This window comes from Dermochelys coriacea, chromosome 1 (assembly GCF_009764565.3).
Source record: "Dermochelys coriacea isolate rDerCor1 chromosome 1, rDerCor1.pri.v4, whole genome shotgun sequence".
In the NCBI taxonomy this organism is placed as follows: domain Eukaryota; kingdom Metazoa; phylum Chordata; order Testudines; family Dermochelyidae; genus Dermochelys; species Dermochelys coriacea.
The window spans coordinates 10988472-11001137 of NC_050068.2; the positions used below are offsets into that span (position 1 = coordinate 10988472).

General features: G+C 57.0%; 1 protein-coding gene across 1 annotated transcript in view; it reads right to left on the reverse strand.

Annotated features, from left to right (window-relative positions):
* Nucleotides 1-290: 290 nt before the first annotated feature.
* The window catches only part of RELT (RELT TNF receptor), an 81106-nt gene continuing 68730 nt past the window's right edge, over nucleotides 291-12666 (reverse strand). Inside the window, exons 9-11 of the mRNA XM_038387705.2 lie at nucleotides 12350-12616; nucleotides 10708-10888; nucleotides 291-3269 (exon numbers count right to left, since the gene is read on the reverse strand). Of these exons, the coding sequence (XP_038243633.1) occupies nucleotides 3258-3269; nucleotides 10708-10888; nucleotides 12350-12616 (460 nt within the window). The 3' untranslated portion in view covers nucleotides 291-3257. The remainder of the gene's footprint in view (nucleotides 3270-10707; nucleotides 10889-12349; nucleotides 12617-12666) is intronic.

Below are 12666 nucleotides of genomic sequence, written 5' to 3' on the forward strand. Positions count from 1 at the left end.
TTTGAGAAGGTCAGTGGCACCCGCACATTAGATTTAAGCACCTACGTCCCTTTCTAAGTGACTTTTCCATGGTCACAGAGGTGGTTTGTGGCAGAGCAGGGACTTGAACGCAGGCCTCCCAAGTCCTAGGCTGGTGCCCTACCCCCCCACCCCATCCTTCCTCTCAACACAAGCAAATGGTTCGGTGCAGGCCTCTGGTGTGGCAGTGCCTGTGAAATACACCTGCTTCCCCAAACACAGGCCGAGAAGAAAGAGGCTCGACCAACAAACAAATCCCCAGACGCCCCACCTTCACTTGACATTGGATTTATTTAGTTATTGACTTACAGAAATAAACCAGGAGGCTAAAAACAAATGATGGCTTTAAAAAAAAAAAAAAAACCACATTGTCTTCAATAAATAAAAGGCACGGGCCCAGCTGGGGACGCTGCCAGCTGCAGGGGGGCCTGGACAAACATGGTTAAAAAGCAGGTCCCCGCACCGCCCTCATAAATAACCGAGCATGTGATGTACAACACAGATCAATGGCGTGACTGACAATATACAATAGAACTAACCCTAATGTAAACAATGGGATAACACCCCAGGAGGGCTGGGGCCAGGGATGCCAGCCCAGGGGCCACATGCTGGGCTAGGACAGAGCTGCTGGCCCCAGATCTTGCATCATGTCTAGCACTGGACAGTAGTGCTGCAACATGCATACCTAAGCTTCCCCCCACCCTAGAGGAGGCGGCTCATGGGCCTAGGTTACCTGATCTATCATCATTGGACAGCCAGAGGGGCTCCCCTGCCTCGTTTTTGAAGGTCTCAGTCCTGGAGCTTCTGACCTGTTGAAAATTATGGGCCAGTCTTGCTAATGCAACACTGCACTTTGCTAGAGTGATGGGACAATGTGCCGCACGCCCGGCAGCGATGCTACAGTGTTATCAGGGCCAGGACTGGAAGATGCTGTTGGAGTTTGTGATCCCAGGGCGGGTTTGCTGGGTAAGCGCCCCCAAGTGAGCATTATTCACTGGGCACAGGATGGGCCCTGCAATAATGCCCAGTCATAGAGGAGAGCTCTGAATGGGATCTAAGTGAGCTGCAGTGAAATGGCAGCAGCCCCCTGGGAGATCCTGCGTGCTGTCCTCTCCGACGCGGGGAGCCATCGCCGTGTGAGAACAAAGCAAGTGCGGTCAGCCCCAGAGTTCTCAGTGGCCAGGAGGCCCCTTGGGCAGGGAGCCCTGAGGAGAGTCAAGAGGCTTCACAGATGCTAAAGCCAGATGGGCTCATTAATCTGTAGACCCCAGGCCATCAGAACGAGTGGGTGAAATCCTCATCCAGTGGGCAAGGATGGACGCCACTAAAGGGCTGGCTGGGAAAACTCGCCCATCCCTTTTTCTAAAGGGGGTGGTGGATTTGCCCTAGGGCGGTGTAGGCAGAATGGCCAGCCCCTTCATGGACACCCGGGGGTAGCCCGCAAGCCCTGCTCTCTCTCTCAATCACAGTTAACAGTTTCTTTAAACCGGGGCAGTCATTTTTAACAGCAACAATTTCCCTTCTTTAGAGGGGTAACTGCCCCCAGCAGAACATTGACTTCAACTGAGGGAGCCACTGCTCTCCCATGACACGGACGAGGCTCTAAGAAAAATACTTCACTGAGACACTGGAAAGTAACCCTGAGCCGAGAGTTTGAAGGGGAGAGGGAGGAATTCCCCACAGCCTCATGTACAGCGTTAGCATCCAGAGCAGAGATGTAGCTGGGGCCTGAATCAGCTTCCACCACTGCAGCAAACACAGAGTAAGCTGGGGCAGCCCCTTAGCGCTGGGCAGCAGGCAGAACCCACCCCCAGACACTGACCATCCTGTCACAACCCAGCCACAGAGCTCTTCCCGCTAACGGCAAAGATCCAAAATTAACCACCAAAGCAGAGAATCCCTGAGCTTCTGAACCAGTAAGTGCAGCTTCCTGCTTGACAAGCCGACCCCACACAAACAAAAATAAAGACTGTCTGAGGCAGGGTTAGGCACCGCTCGACTCAATGGAGCATGGTCCCTGCTTCCCTCGTGGCAGGAACAACGGAGGAAACGTGCCTTGTTTGGATTCCTCCCCTGCAACTCTTGTGCGTCTCTTGAAAGCACCATTAGCAACTACAATGCCACTAGCCCTCTTAGGGGTAGATGGGAGCACCATGGCCAACTGCACGCATTCAAAAAAATCACGAAAGGAGCTTAAAAATTATGATTTTGGGGGTGAGGGGGGATCCTAAAATTTGGGTTCCTTTTATGTCGTTTCTGGTTTCTGAACCATTGGGGTCATACTTTCAAGCTTTTCCCTGCAACCATGTGTGCTAGAAATTTAGGGCAGGATGAGCAAGGGGGATTAATGAAAGCTGAGAGTGTCCTCCTATCACATGGATCCAGGAGCTGGGGCTTTAAGAAAAACACCAGATGTGGCAAGACATGATAAAATTACACAGCAAGAGCTGTGCCATTACTGGGCCAATGCAATCACCACTGGGACATGAAAGTAGACAGAGCGTTGGTAACATTAGGCTGGGCTGTCTACCGCCAGAGAGTTTCACTGCAAGTCACCCCGGGTTTCCCTTTGTTCTTGAAGGGGGAAAGAGAAAGCCAAACTCGCCATCCCCAGGACTAGCAGCCAACCCCAGACCGGTACATTGCAATGCAACGTCCCCCCTCATCCTGGAGCCCCTGGGAGGTAGGAACATGCTCCAATCCAACAACAAGCTGCCCCCCTCTCTCTCAATCTATCTACCCTAGGCCCTAGTTTAAGAACACTGCTCTCTGCTGGAGCAACAGCCCCTATGATCTAAAGAAGGTAGCATGGTTTTTCCAGTTAGGCAGCTAAGTATCCCCCATCCCACCCATAGGTGCTGGAACTAGGGGTGCTGCCACGCCCCCTGGTTTGAAGTGAGGTTTACAGTTTGGTTCAATGGCTCTGACACCCCCACTATACGAATTGTTCCAGCAACCTGAGCCCCCATGCCTCCTTCCCCTCCCCCCCCCCAAGTCCTTCCCTAAAAGAAAAATGCTTTGGGATGCTGGGCATGGCCTTCGGCTCCTCCCTGCCCGCCCAGGCCCTGGTACCCGGGGCTGCGCCTTGCCATTCTCCGGGGTGGTGGAGCTCTCCCGAGGGGAAAATGAGTGTCACTCTTCGCCTTCAGCAGTGCCCAGGGTTTGCTTTTCGTGGGTGGACTGTTCAACCAGAAGCCTCTAAGTGAGCCGCTTCTCAGGTCTCCTGGTGCACGAGGGAGTCAGATGATCACCTGTAAGTGGGAGGCAAGAGACGAGACGTGTGACCAACATGCAGCCTCTGGCGCGGCAGCCAGCCCAGAGGCCTAGGGTGAGCTTGGCAAAATGCTGACAGAGCTGGGGCCTGGAATGAGAGGAACTCCTGGGGCCCATCCCCGGCCCTGCCACTGGCTCACAATAGGACCTGGATCAAGTTGCGTAGGGCTTGTCTACACAGGGACACCCAGCTGTATTAATCCAAAGTAATTTAAAAGTGGATTAGTTAAAAAAAAACAAAAACAAAACAAAAAAAAACAACCCCTCGCTTAGAATTAAAGTAGCATTAATTCAGTTAACTAAACCAAATTAAGGCCACTGTAATCCATTTTGAATGTTAATTCAAATTAACTGTCCTGTGTGTCCTTGTGTAGACAAGCCCTCAGTGTGTCCATGCCTCAGTTTCCCCATCTGTAAAGTGGGGCTAAGCCTACTTTTCCACCTCACGGACATGTTGGGAGATTTAGCAAGAGCTTTGGGGAACCATGCGAGGGAACAGGTGAGTTAAGGATGACCTTATAACAGGCTGGTTGAGGAAGCCTTGGTGCTGGGTCTGCTACAACGCCCCCCCCCATCCCTTCAACCTTGCATCTAACTGGAAGGTGCTTGAAGGGTGAGGGCAGGTTACGGCCTAGAAAGAGCTCCCTGGCCATGCTGCCCTGGAAGATAATTGCTACAAGTGTCCCGGGGGGTAATACAGCTCCAGCCCCGTAGAACGCCACACACATGCCAGTGTGCACACACACAACTTATCCATACCCAGCCCCACCTCTAGGGTGAAGAGCCACTGGCAGCTGGTGCTCGACACCCAAGTCTTTCCTCTTCTATGGGAACAGAAATTTGGCCTGAGACACGCCGTTTCCCCCCCCCCCCCCCCCGACCAAGAGAGACAAGGAGAACGCGAGACTCTGCGCAGTGGGGACAGGATCTGGGTTTAAAAGGTCTCAAGAACCCCCTACAGAGGAAACCCAACAATATCACATTAGCTGCTTCACTAGGGCCTGAGTCATCCAGCGCTCTGCTGGGCTGGGAATTCACAGTTCCATGGAAGCCGGGGGTTTTAAACCAGATGATACTTAGGAGCCCAAGCCATCCCCTCCCTTGTCAGTGTGAGCTTTGAGCGTCTGACGGGGGGTGTCCCCACATGTCAAAACTCAATCGCTACAAGACCATGCACCAAAACAGGTGGCAGGGACTGCAGCAGAATGATCAACAGATGGACAATCTGCACATGGAGTTACACAATGGCCCCCTACCTTGGACAGCCAGCTCCCTGAAGGGCACCCCTGGCTGGGCACTTCTTCTTGCCAGATCTACCACCAAGGGAGTGCTAGTATGATTAAAAGCTTCACACTTCCTTGGAAGCCCCCCCCCTCCACTCATGCATTGGGATTATTGATAATACAGCCCCTCTTGGGGGCACCTGTCCTGACCAGGGATCGGCCCTGGCCCGAAGAGCTTTCAGTCTGAAGCCGTTCTGTTCTCAGAGACATCAGGGTGAATGGAGGTTCAGGTGATCAAGAGAACATCTGAGACCATGACCTGCCCTGCTGCTTTAACGGGTTCAGGTTTTTAGGGAAAATGGCTCAAATGGCCTGGTTTGCCCAAGGGTTTCACTTCGGGTCACGGACCAGGCAGGGCCTTCTCTCCTAGTACCTGGTTTTTTGCTGCCGTAATTAGGAAGGGTGATTATTTGTAGTGTGGTAGGATCTAGGAATCCTGGACCCTTATTGTGCTAGGTGCTGTACAAACAGAACAGAGAGACCCCAAGTTTATGTAATGCTGAAGGGTAGCGTTGACCAAGTACAATTTGAATCTCTGATTTCAGGGTAAGAAGCCTCAGCATTGGCCTCTAGCAGCCTGCTGAGACAGAGAAGGGCTTCGCTGTTAGAAGGGAGGGTGATGGATGACTTAATTTGCCAAGACGTCCCCACCCCAAAGAGCTATGCAAGCTGCACATCTGTGCTCACCACCCACATTAAGAGAAAGCCTGGCATCTCAAGTGGACAGATCATCTAATATCAGGGGCAAGGGATTCTGCCTAAAAGTGGGAGGGCCACAAGGCCTCACCCCCTTCATGGCCCTGCCCCCCTCTTCCTCACCCCCAGGGGCAGTGCCTTGGCAGGGAAGAGGAGAGGCAGAGGACCGAGGCTGTGGTGAAAAGTGGACTGGCCAGGCCCATCCACTTTCAAAAAGTGAGAGGGCCATGCCCCCCACCCCTCTGTTACAGCACCCATGCTGAGAGCCCAGGTTCAGAGGCCAGTGGGGTTAGACCCAGAACAGCTGCCCAGGGCCAAGTCATCAGACACCATCCCCGTGACAGCACAGACCCTACATGCTCTGCAGCTGTGCTATGGTGCTACAAGAGGCTGTCTGCACTGTGCCACTCGTCGTGCTGGGCACCACGCTCTAGCATGGATTGGTCTGATCTAATGTAGATAAGAGACACTAGAAATCCTCTCCAGCCCTTCTGCATCACAGAGCAACCAAATGGGGTGCAAAGTCTCCTTACCTCCCTGTAACTGTGCCGGACAAGGGTCACAGGGCCAGTATACCTGCCCTTGCATGCCTGGCCATATGAGAGACTCCGAAGCCCCATGGAGGACCATCACTGCAGTCCGAGGGAGGAGACGCATCCCTCCCCTCCCTTTGGGCTCCACAGCGGTGGGATAATTAGGATGTTGTGTCTGTCGACACAGGCCTGGCTCCTGTAGTCTGCTCTGTGGGCTAGAGTGCGCAAGTGGCTCAAGGGAGGAACAGAAAGGCAGCCCAGCTCTGCCTTTGGGGGAGCAATTTCACTGCCTCCCCCGCTGGCACTGCAAGCTCTGCTCTATGCTGGGCAGGGGGACTGGGGCTATTTCCCATCCAGAGGCTGATGCAATAATCTGCTTTGGACTGAGCTATGTGTGTTACTTGTCTGAAATCGATCACAACAAAAAACCCCAACCAGGCCAAGCCAATTCCCCTCTGCTTGAAGAGAGGGAATCCTTAATTGCAGCACATGGAAGTGTGTGTCTCTCTAAGGTGCCACAAGTACTCCTTTTCTTTTTGCAAATACAGACTAACACGGCTGCTACTCTGAAACCTGTGTGTGTGTGTTCTGCAAAAGCTCCTAAGTCACTTGGGCCATAGTCCATTGGAAGCCAAGGGAACCAGTGCTCCTTAATCACATAGACTCACCAGAAAATCCCACCCTCTATTTCAGAACACTTCCATCAAAGTGCAGCCTAAGTCAGTCTGGCAGAGCCAGGCACAGAACCCAGGAGTCCTGCTTCCCTTCCCCCTGCTCCAACCACCGGAGGGCACTCCTCTAGTTGACCCACAAAAGCAATGATACATTACTCTGGGGTTATTGCTGCCTCTCACTCATGCCAGGCAATGGGAAGTCAAACCAACAAGGAGGTGGAGACTCATGAGCGTGTGTAGGTGTTGATGGCAGTGTCGTCTCCCAGTCACAGAACTGCCACCCTTTCGGAGAAGCACTGCCAGGGCCTCACCCCATCCAGCATCAAGGCACAGGGTTTGAAGGGTCCAGCTGGACCCTTCTAGCCATCAGGGCTGGAAGTGACCAGAGATGCAAGCTGGGCTTCAGTTTGCTGCCCTGGGAAATCACAGGCTGGAGCCGACAGGCCGCAGGACAGGTGCGTAGGAGGGATCAGTCAGTCCTGCAGGATTCCAGGGTAAGCGACCATTGCACATGGCTGCTGCTGCTCTGGAGGTGCCTTGTGGGGTCAGACACATTCTTCTGCAAGGAAGGACTAATGAGCCCACAGGAACCAGACAGGCCCACAACACGACGCAGACAAACCCTGTCCTAGCCTCTGGTAGAGCTGTTCCCTCTTTGAAACCTGCCGCCTACCCTTCACCGTGACACCACTGCAGCCTGTGGGGTGCCCTGCAAAGCACAGAGAGCCCTGCTGAGCCAAGCTCTCCCAGACCAGCTGGCTCAGAGCTGAACCCGAACAGTCCCTCGAGTGCCCCTAACCCTCAGCACCCCGTGGCAGCAAATCCAAAGGGCTCTGTTACCTTCAGAGAACAAGGCTTATGACCTAGGGGCTGTCCTGAAACACACTGCTGATGTACCAGGCGTTCACACCTGTGTATCTTCCCTTTCAGCACTGCCCACTGCTTTGGCAAGTCCTTTACTGGTGCAGTTGTGTGTGATTCAGCGACTGGCCAGCAGGGGGACCCGGAGGCCCAGGCACCGATACCGGGCAGAACAAACCATGCCCCTTCCACCTGCTCTGTCTCCGTTAAGGGAGAAGTGCCAGCAAACGCCCCTGACGTGGTGGCTCGTCATGTGCCAGGGGCAGCCCCTCTGCCCCCCAGGAGGCTGTTTCTGCATGTTCAAGCTCCCTAGCTCCCCGGCCCTCTCAAGGCAGGCTCGGCGGTCTCTGGCTGCGAGAATGCCAGCGGCCTGCCATGGCACAGCATCCCTGCTCCCCTCCCCCAGAGCAGCAGTGTTATGGCCAGGATGGAGAAGTGGGGCAATGGGGGTGGTTTCTCTCTGGGAAGGAGGTGGGGTCGGGGGAGCAGCTGCAGAGGAGTTCGCCCGCCCGCTCTGAAGCGTCACCCTGCACTCTGCAGCCCCGTATTACTTTACAGCTCCCGACTCGCCTGCAGTGACTGCGCCAGCTGCCCAGCCCCATTCTGCAGATCCCAGAGGAGCGTCCCAATGCCGAGGGTGCTTACTGAACACTGAACACTTCAGACTTCCTCGCGGTGGCTCTGCGGGCTCACAGCCCTCCCTGGGACATGGCCCTGCTCTATTGCTCACCTGGACCGATGACCGATCCCAGTCACAAATTCCCTGTGCTGTAGAGCTGGGGATAGGATCTGTGCACATACACGGTCGCCCAGCCCTGGCTCCCCCTAGCCACTGCCCACCATCCATGGGAGAGAGATGTGCAGCGAGAGCTTCCACGAGACCACAGCCCCGCTGTCAACGGCGCAGCCACCACCAAGGGCAGGAAACACAACGTCCTGAAAACAAACCCGGTCACCCAGCCGCAGGCACAAGGGACTCCCAGGTAAACAGCCCTGTGCGGCTCGGGCCTCAGAGCCGAAGATGATCCCAGCTATGCACTGCCATAACACCACGGCAGATCCCATCGCTGTGGGTCAGGGCACCCCCTGCCTTGGCCAGCGGCTGTTTTTCTAATGTAGGAAGCACCACAATTAACATGTTCCATGAGGCTCCCATACAGACTGGGTGTGATACGCTGCGGCTGCACATGGTCGATGCTGGAGAGCAGCCCATTTGCCAGCACTCCCTGCTGGATCTGTCTGTACAGCCAAAAGCCCGGAAAATCGGGGATAAAGTCCTAAAAGGACTACACTACCGGGGGTCTTTTGCTTTTCAGATCCTGAATTCAGTGTCCTCAACATATTCCAGCATGTGGCAGCTGAGAGGCAGAGGACACGCTGCAGGCTGGGAAAAGGGGAGGTCAGTGATTTGAGATACACTCAGAATCTACCCACAGTCGCTGGCTGGTTCTAGGAGGGTGGTGCAGCAGCGGGATAGTTAGGGGTCAGCACCACAGGTGCCGATTTTCTTCTGCCCAGGTGGATGTTCTGCCCCGAGGCCCTACCCCCATTCCACTCCTTCCCCCAAGGTCCCCCCTCCCCCTGCCTCTTCCTGCCCCACCTCTGCCTCTCCCCCCACCTCTTCCCACCCCTGCTCCGCCCCCTCTCCCCCAAGCGGGCTCCATCTCCTCCCCCCAGCACCTCCTGCCTGCTGCCAAACAGCTGATTGGTGGGTGGCTGGTGAGCACCCATGGTGTTGGCTCCTATGGTCAGCATTAGGCCCCAGAGTTAGTGCCCCGTTAAGACAGTTCCTGGTGCTGGGGTTTCTGACACTGCCGGCTCACTAAAAACCACGCTGCCCTGCTTCACGTTGGGCACGACCCCTTGGCAGTCAGAGCTAGAAGCTTGCGGCCTGGTGGTCAGAGGTGTTGAGCACCCACAGCTGCTATTGACTTGGGTAAGAGCCGGAGGGGGAAGGGGGGGGGGCGCGGGCTTGGCAGTGTCCAGGGCAGCGGTCGTTCATACGTAAACGGTAGGCGTGAAGTCTGCAGAAAGCGGTGGCTCTCCTAGAAAAGGGGTAGCATACGGCAGCCGCATCCAAAGCCCAGCCAGCTGGCTCGGGGCCACTGCTGCCTGACAGCTGCTTTACGTGCAGCGAGCCTGATGACTCTTTCCAGGGCTCAGAGGACAGGTGTCCACAGCCCCCAACACTCTCCTCCACCTGGCGGCGTCAGCAGAGAGGCCACAGGCCAGAGGGGCAGAAGAGCCGTCTCGCTCCTCCTGACTCAGCAGCGTTCTGACCAGGAGAAGGAGGTTCGCATCCTCGGGCCTCTGGCTCCTGCCCAACTGGCTTATGCTGGGGATTTAAACTGGACGGCGCAGCGTGTGCGTATAATCCCGGGAGAAGCCGACAGACGCACAGCTCTGGAATTCAGCAGCTTGCCCAGGCCATGCCGCGAGACAGATTTCCTTACGGCCGATCGCCAGCCAGCTGGCTGACAACGCAGAGCTCCCCGAGATGGGGAAGGGAGGCTAGCTGTGCCTCAGAGCCACCCAGGGGATCACAGAGAGCCCAACTATCGCCTCCAGGCAGGGGCGCAGTTCATACACGCTGGGGACAGGAAGCTCCTAGAGCAGGGGCGGGCAAACTTTTTGGCCTGGGGGCCACATCGGGTTTCGGAAACTGTATGGCGGGCTGGTCAGGGGAGGCTGTGCCAGGCTGCGCCCCGCCCCTGATCGGCCCCCTCTCCCCTGCTTCTCGCCCCCGACGGCCCCCTCCCCGGGACTCCTGCCCCATCCAACCCCCTCTGTTCCCTGACAGACCCCCAGGACCCCGCCCCATCCACCTCCACCCCTCCCACTCCCTGGCCCCTGACCGCCCCTGGAACTGCCCCATCCAACCCCCGCTCCTTCCTGACTGCCCCCCGGGACCCCTGCCCCCCATTCAACCCCCCCATCCCCTGACCACCACCCCCAACTCCCCTGCCCTCTATCCAGCTCCTCCCCGGCTCCCCGCCCCCTTACCACACAGCACAGAGCTCTGGTGATGCTACATTGTGCCGGCGTAGTGCAGTAAATCGCTCTCCGTTGGCTACCAGCGGCACATTCCTGCGTGGAGCACGGTGTGCTAAGGTTGCGAGGGAGGGGCCGGGGGGCCGGATGGGGCTCGTGGGCCGTAGTTTGTCCACCTGTGTCCTAGAGCATTAGTTCCCTCCCTGCCATCGAACCCCAGGTCCAGGGTTTAGCTCACCTCCAGCCTTTCTTTCCAAGCCAAAGCTTTGGAGAGGTGGCCGAGTCTAGCGGGAAGTGGAGAGGGGAGTAAAACCTGGACTAGAGTCCTCAGCCTGTGGGGGCTGGAGCCCCTCCCCAGCCCACCCCGTGCATGCTCACCTCTTGTTGGCTGTCGGCCATGTTCAGCCATTTCGACCTGGCTCCGTTGCCCACCAGTGGTTTCTGCTCAGCAGGGAGGCCGCGGCGGGGGGAGTCGGCCGGCTCAGCCCCACCGCTCTCCGAGATGGTTTTCACTTCTGGAGGGTTGGGCTTCTGCTCGGGGATGCGAGCCACTCGGAACCTGCAGACACAGCAGCGCATGGGTCAGAGACACTATGGCGGGGCATGGGGACAACCAGCTGCCCTGGGGGCATGAGCAGCCCAGCCAGCGTTACCCCCATATGTGGAACAGTCGTCAGGCAGGGCCTGACTTTGCACAGAGACAGCTGCCTGAGCATTGTGCATCTCTCCGCCTGGCCTTACAAAGGCCGGTATATGCCCCATTACACAAATGGGAAACTGAGGCACAGAGACTAAGCAGCCTGCCCAAAGTCACACAGCGATGGGTAAGGCTACAATTGTGTCACAGGCTATTTTTAGTAAAAGTCACGGACAGGTCGCAGGCAAAGAAAAATTCATGGAAGCTGTGACCTGTCCCTGACTTTTACTAAAAAGATCCACGACAAAATGGGGAGCCAGGGCAGCTGCCGGCGGGCTGGGAGCTCTTGGGTCCCCCTCCACTGGCAGCTCCGAGCTGTGGGCGTCCCCCGCAGAGCTTTCATCCTCTGGGGGGCCGGGGTATGCTGCTGCTTCCTGCCTCCCCAGGTGGCAGGAGACCCTGCAGCTCCCAGCCGGCACTGGCTGGGGTCACGGAGCTCTTTGGAAGTCATGGATTCCGTGACCTCGGTGACTAAATCGCAGCCTTGGCAATGAGTGGCAGAGCTGGAGGCCTGGCTCCTAGTCCCCGTCTCTAGTCGGATGATCACACTGCATCGTCTGGGTTTAATACCAAGTGTTTGTGCATCTCGGTTAGCCCTCCATATCCAGCCCACATTAAACCCCGGAGATGGCTAAACAAGTGACCCCATCTTGGCACCCTGCCACCTAGGATAGTCTCCCTGTACACCGAGAGGGGGCAGTGCGCCATGCCCAGTCTATGGCTCTGCTTGGGGAGGCCTGTTCTGTATGTAACACGGGGCCTCTGGATGGCTTGTTGGTAGCGGGGACTGAACCCAGGATTTAAAGCCATGAGCCTCCACTGCCTGGGCTAGAAGACCCAGCTCTTAGCAGGCTCAAACTCTGATGTGGTCCAGCCACTAGAGGGGGAGGGAGAGCCCACCAGGTAAGCCCCTGCCGAGCCATACATGGGACCCAGCTTCGCGAGAAGCCCTCTTTCCTCCTCGCCATCGGAGCAGAGCCATTCCAGGCCTGGTGGCATCAAGGGCTTGGGCAGGGCTGCTGCCCCTGGGACTGGCTCTCTGCAGCGGGCTGGGGATCATTGGGGGAAGGCTCTGTTTAATGGGGCCTGCCAGACAGCGGGGTTGAGATGAACAATGGGGTGCCGAGAGCTACAGCAAGTGACCCAAGCCTTGCAGTGTCCCCCTGCGTGCTCCTAGAGGTGGGCCCGAGCTGTGACGGGGGGCTGCAGACCCAGACCTCGGGGCAGGCCCAGTGCCACTCCTGACGGTTCTGTGTGCGACAGGCAACAACCCTTCGCCCCCCGGGATCTGCCCCCTTCAGGGCGGGGGCCAGTCCCGCTCACCTGCCCACGGAGAGGATGGTGATCTCTCCCGGCCAGCCGGCCTTGCCGCCCGGCTTTGCCGGTTTGGGGATGACGCTGGCGGGAGCGGGGATGATGGAGGTTGCGGCAGTGGCGGCAGCGGCTTCCGGAGAGAGCAGCACCTCCGGCCACTTCTTCTGGCAGCAGCGGGTGCAGCTGGGGCCAGAGCGAGTGGCCAGGCCCTGCACCGTGTGCAGGTGGTGCTGGTGCCGGCAGATGTGGGGGATGTGCGGTAGGAAGTGCAGCCTGCTGGGGAGAGACACAGTCAGTAGGGAAGGAGGGAGTGTGTGAGTGAAGCC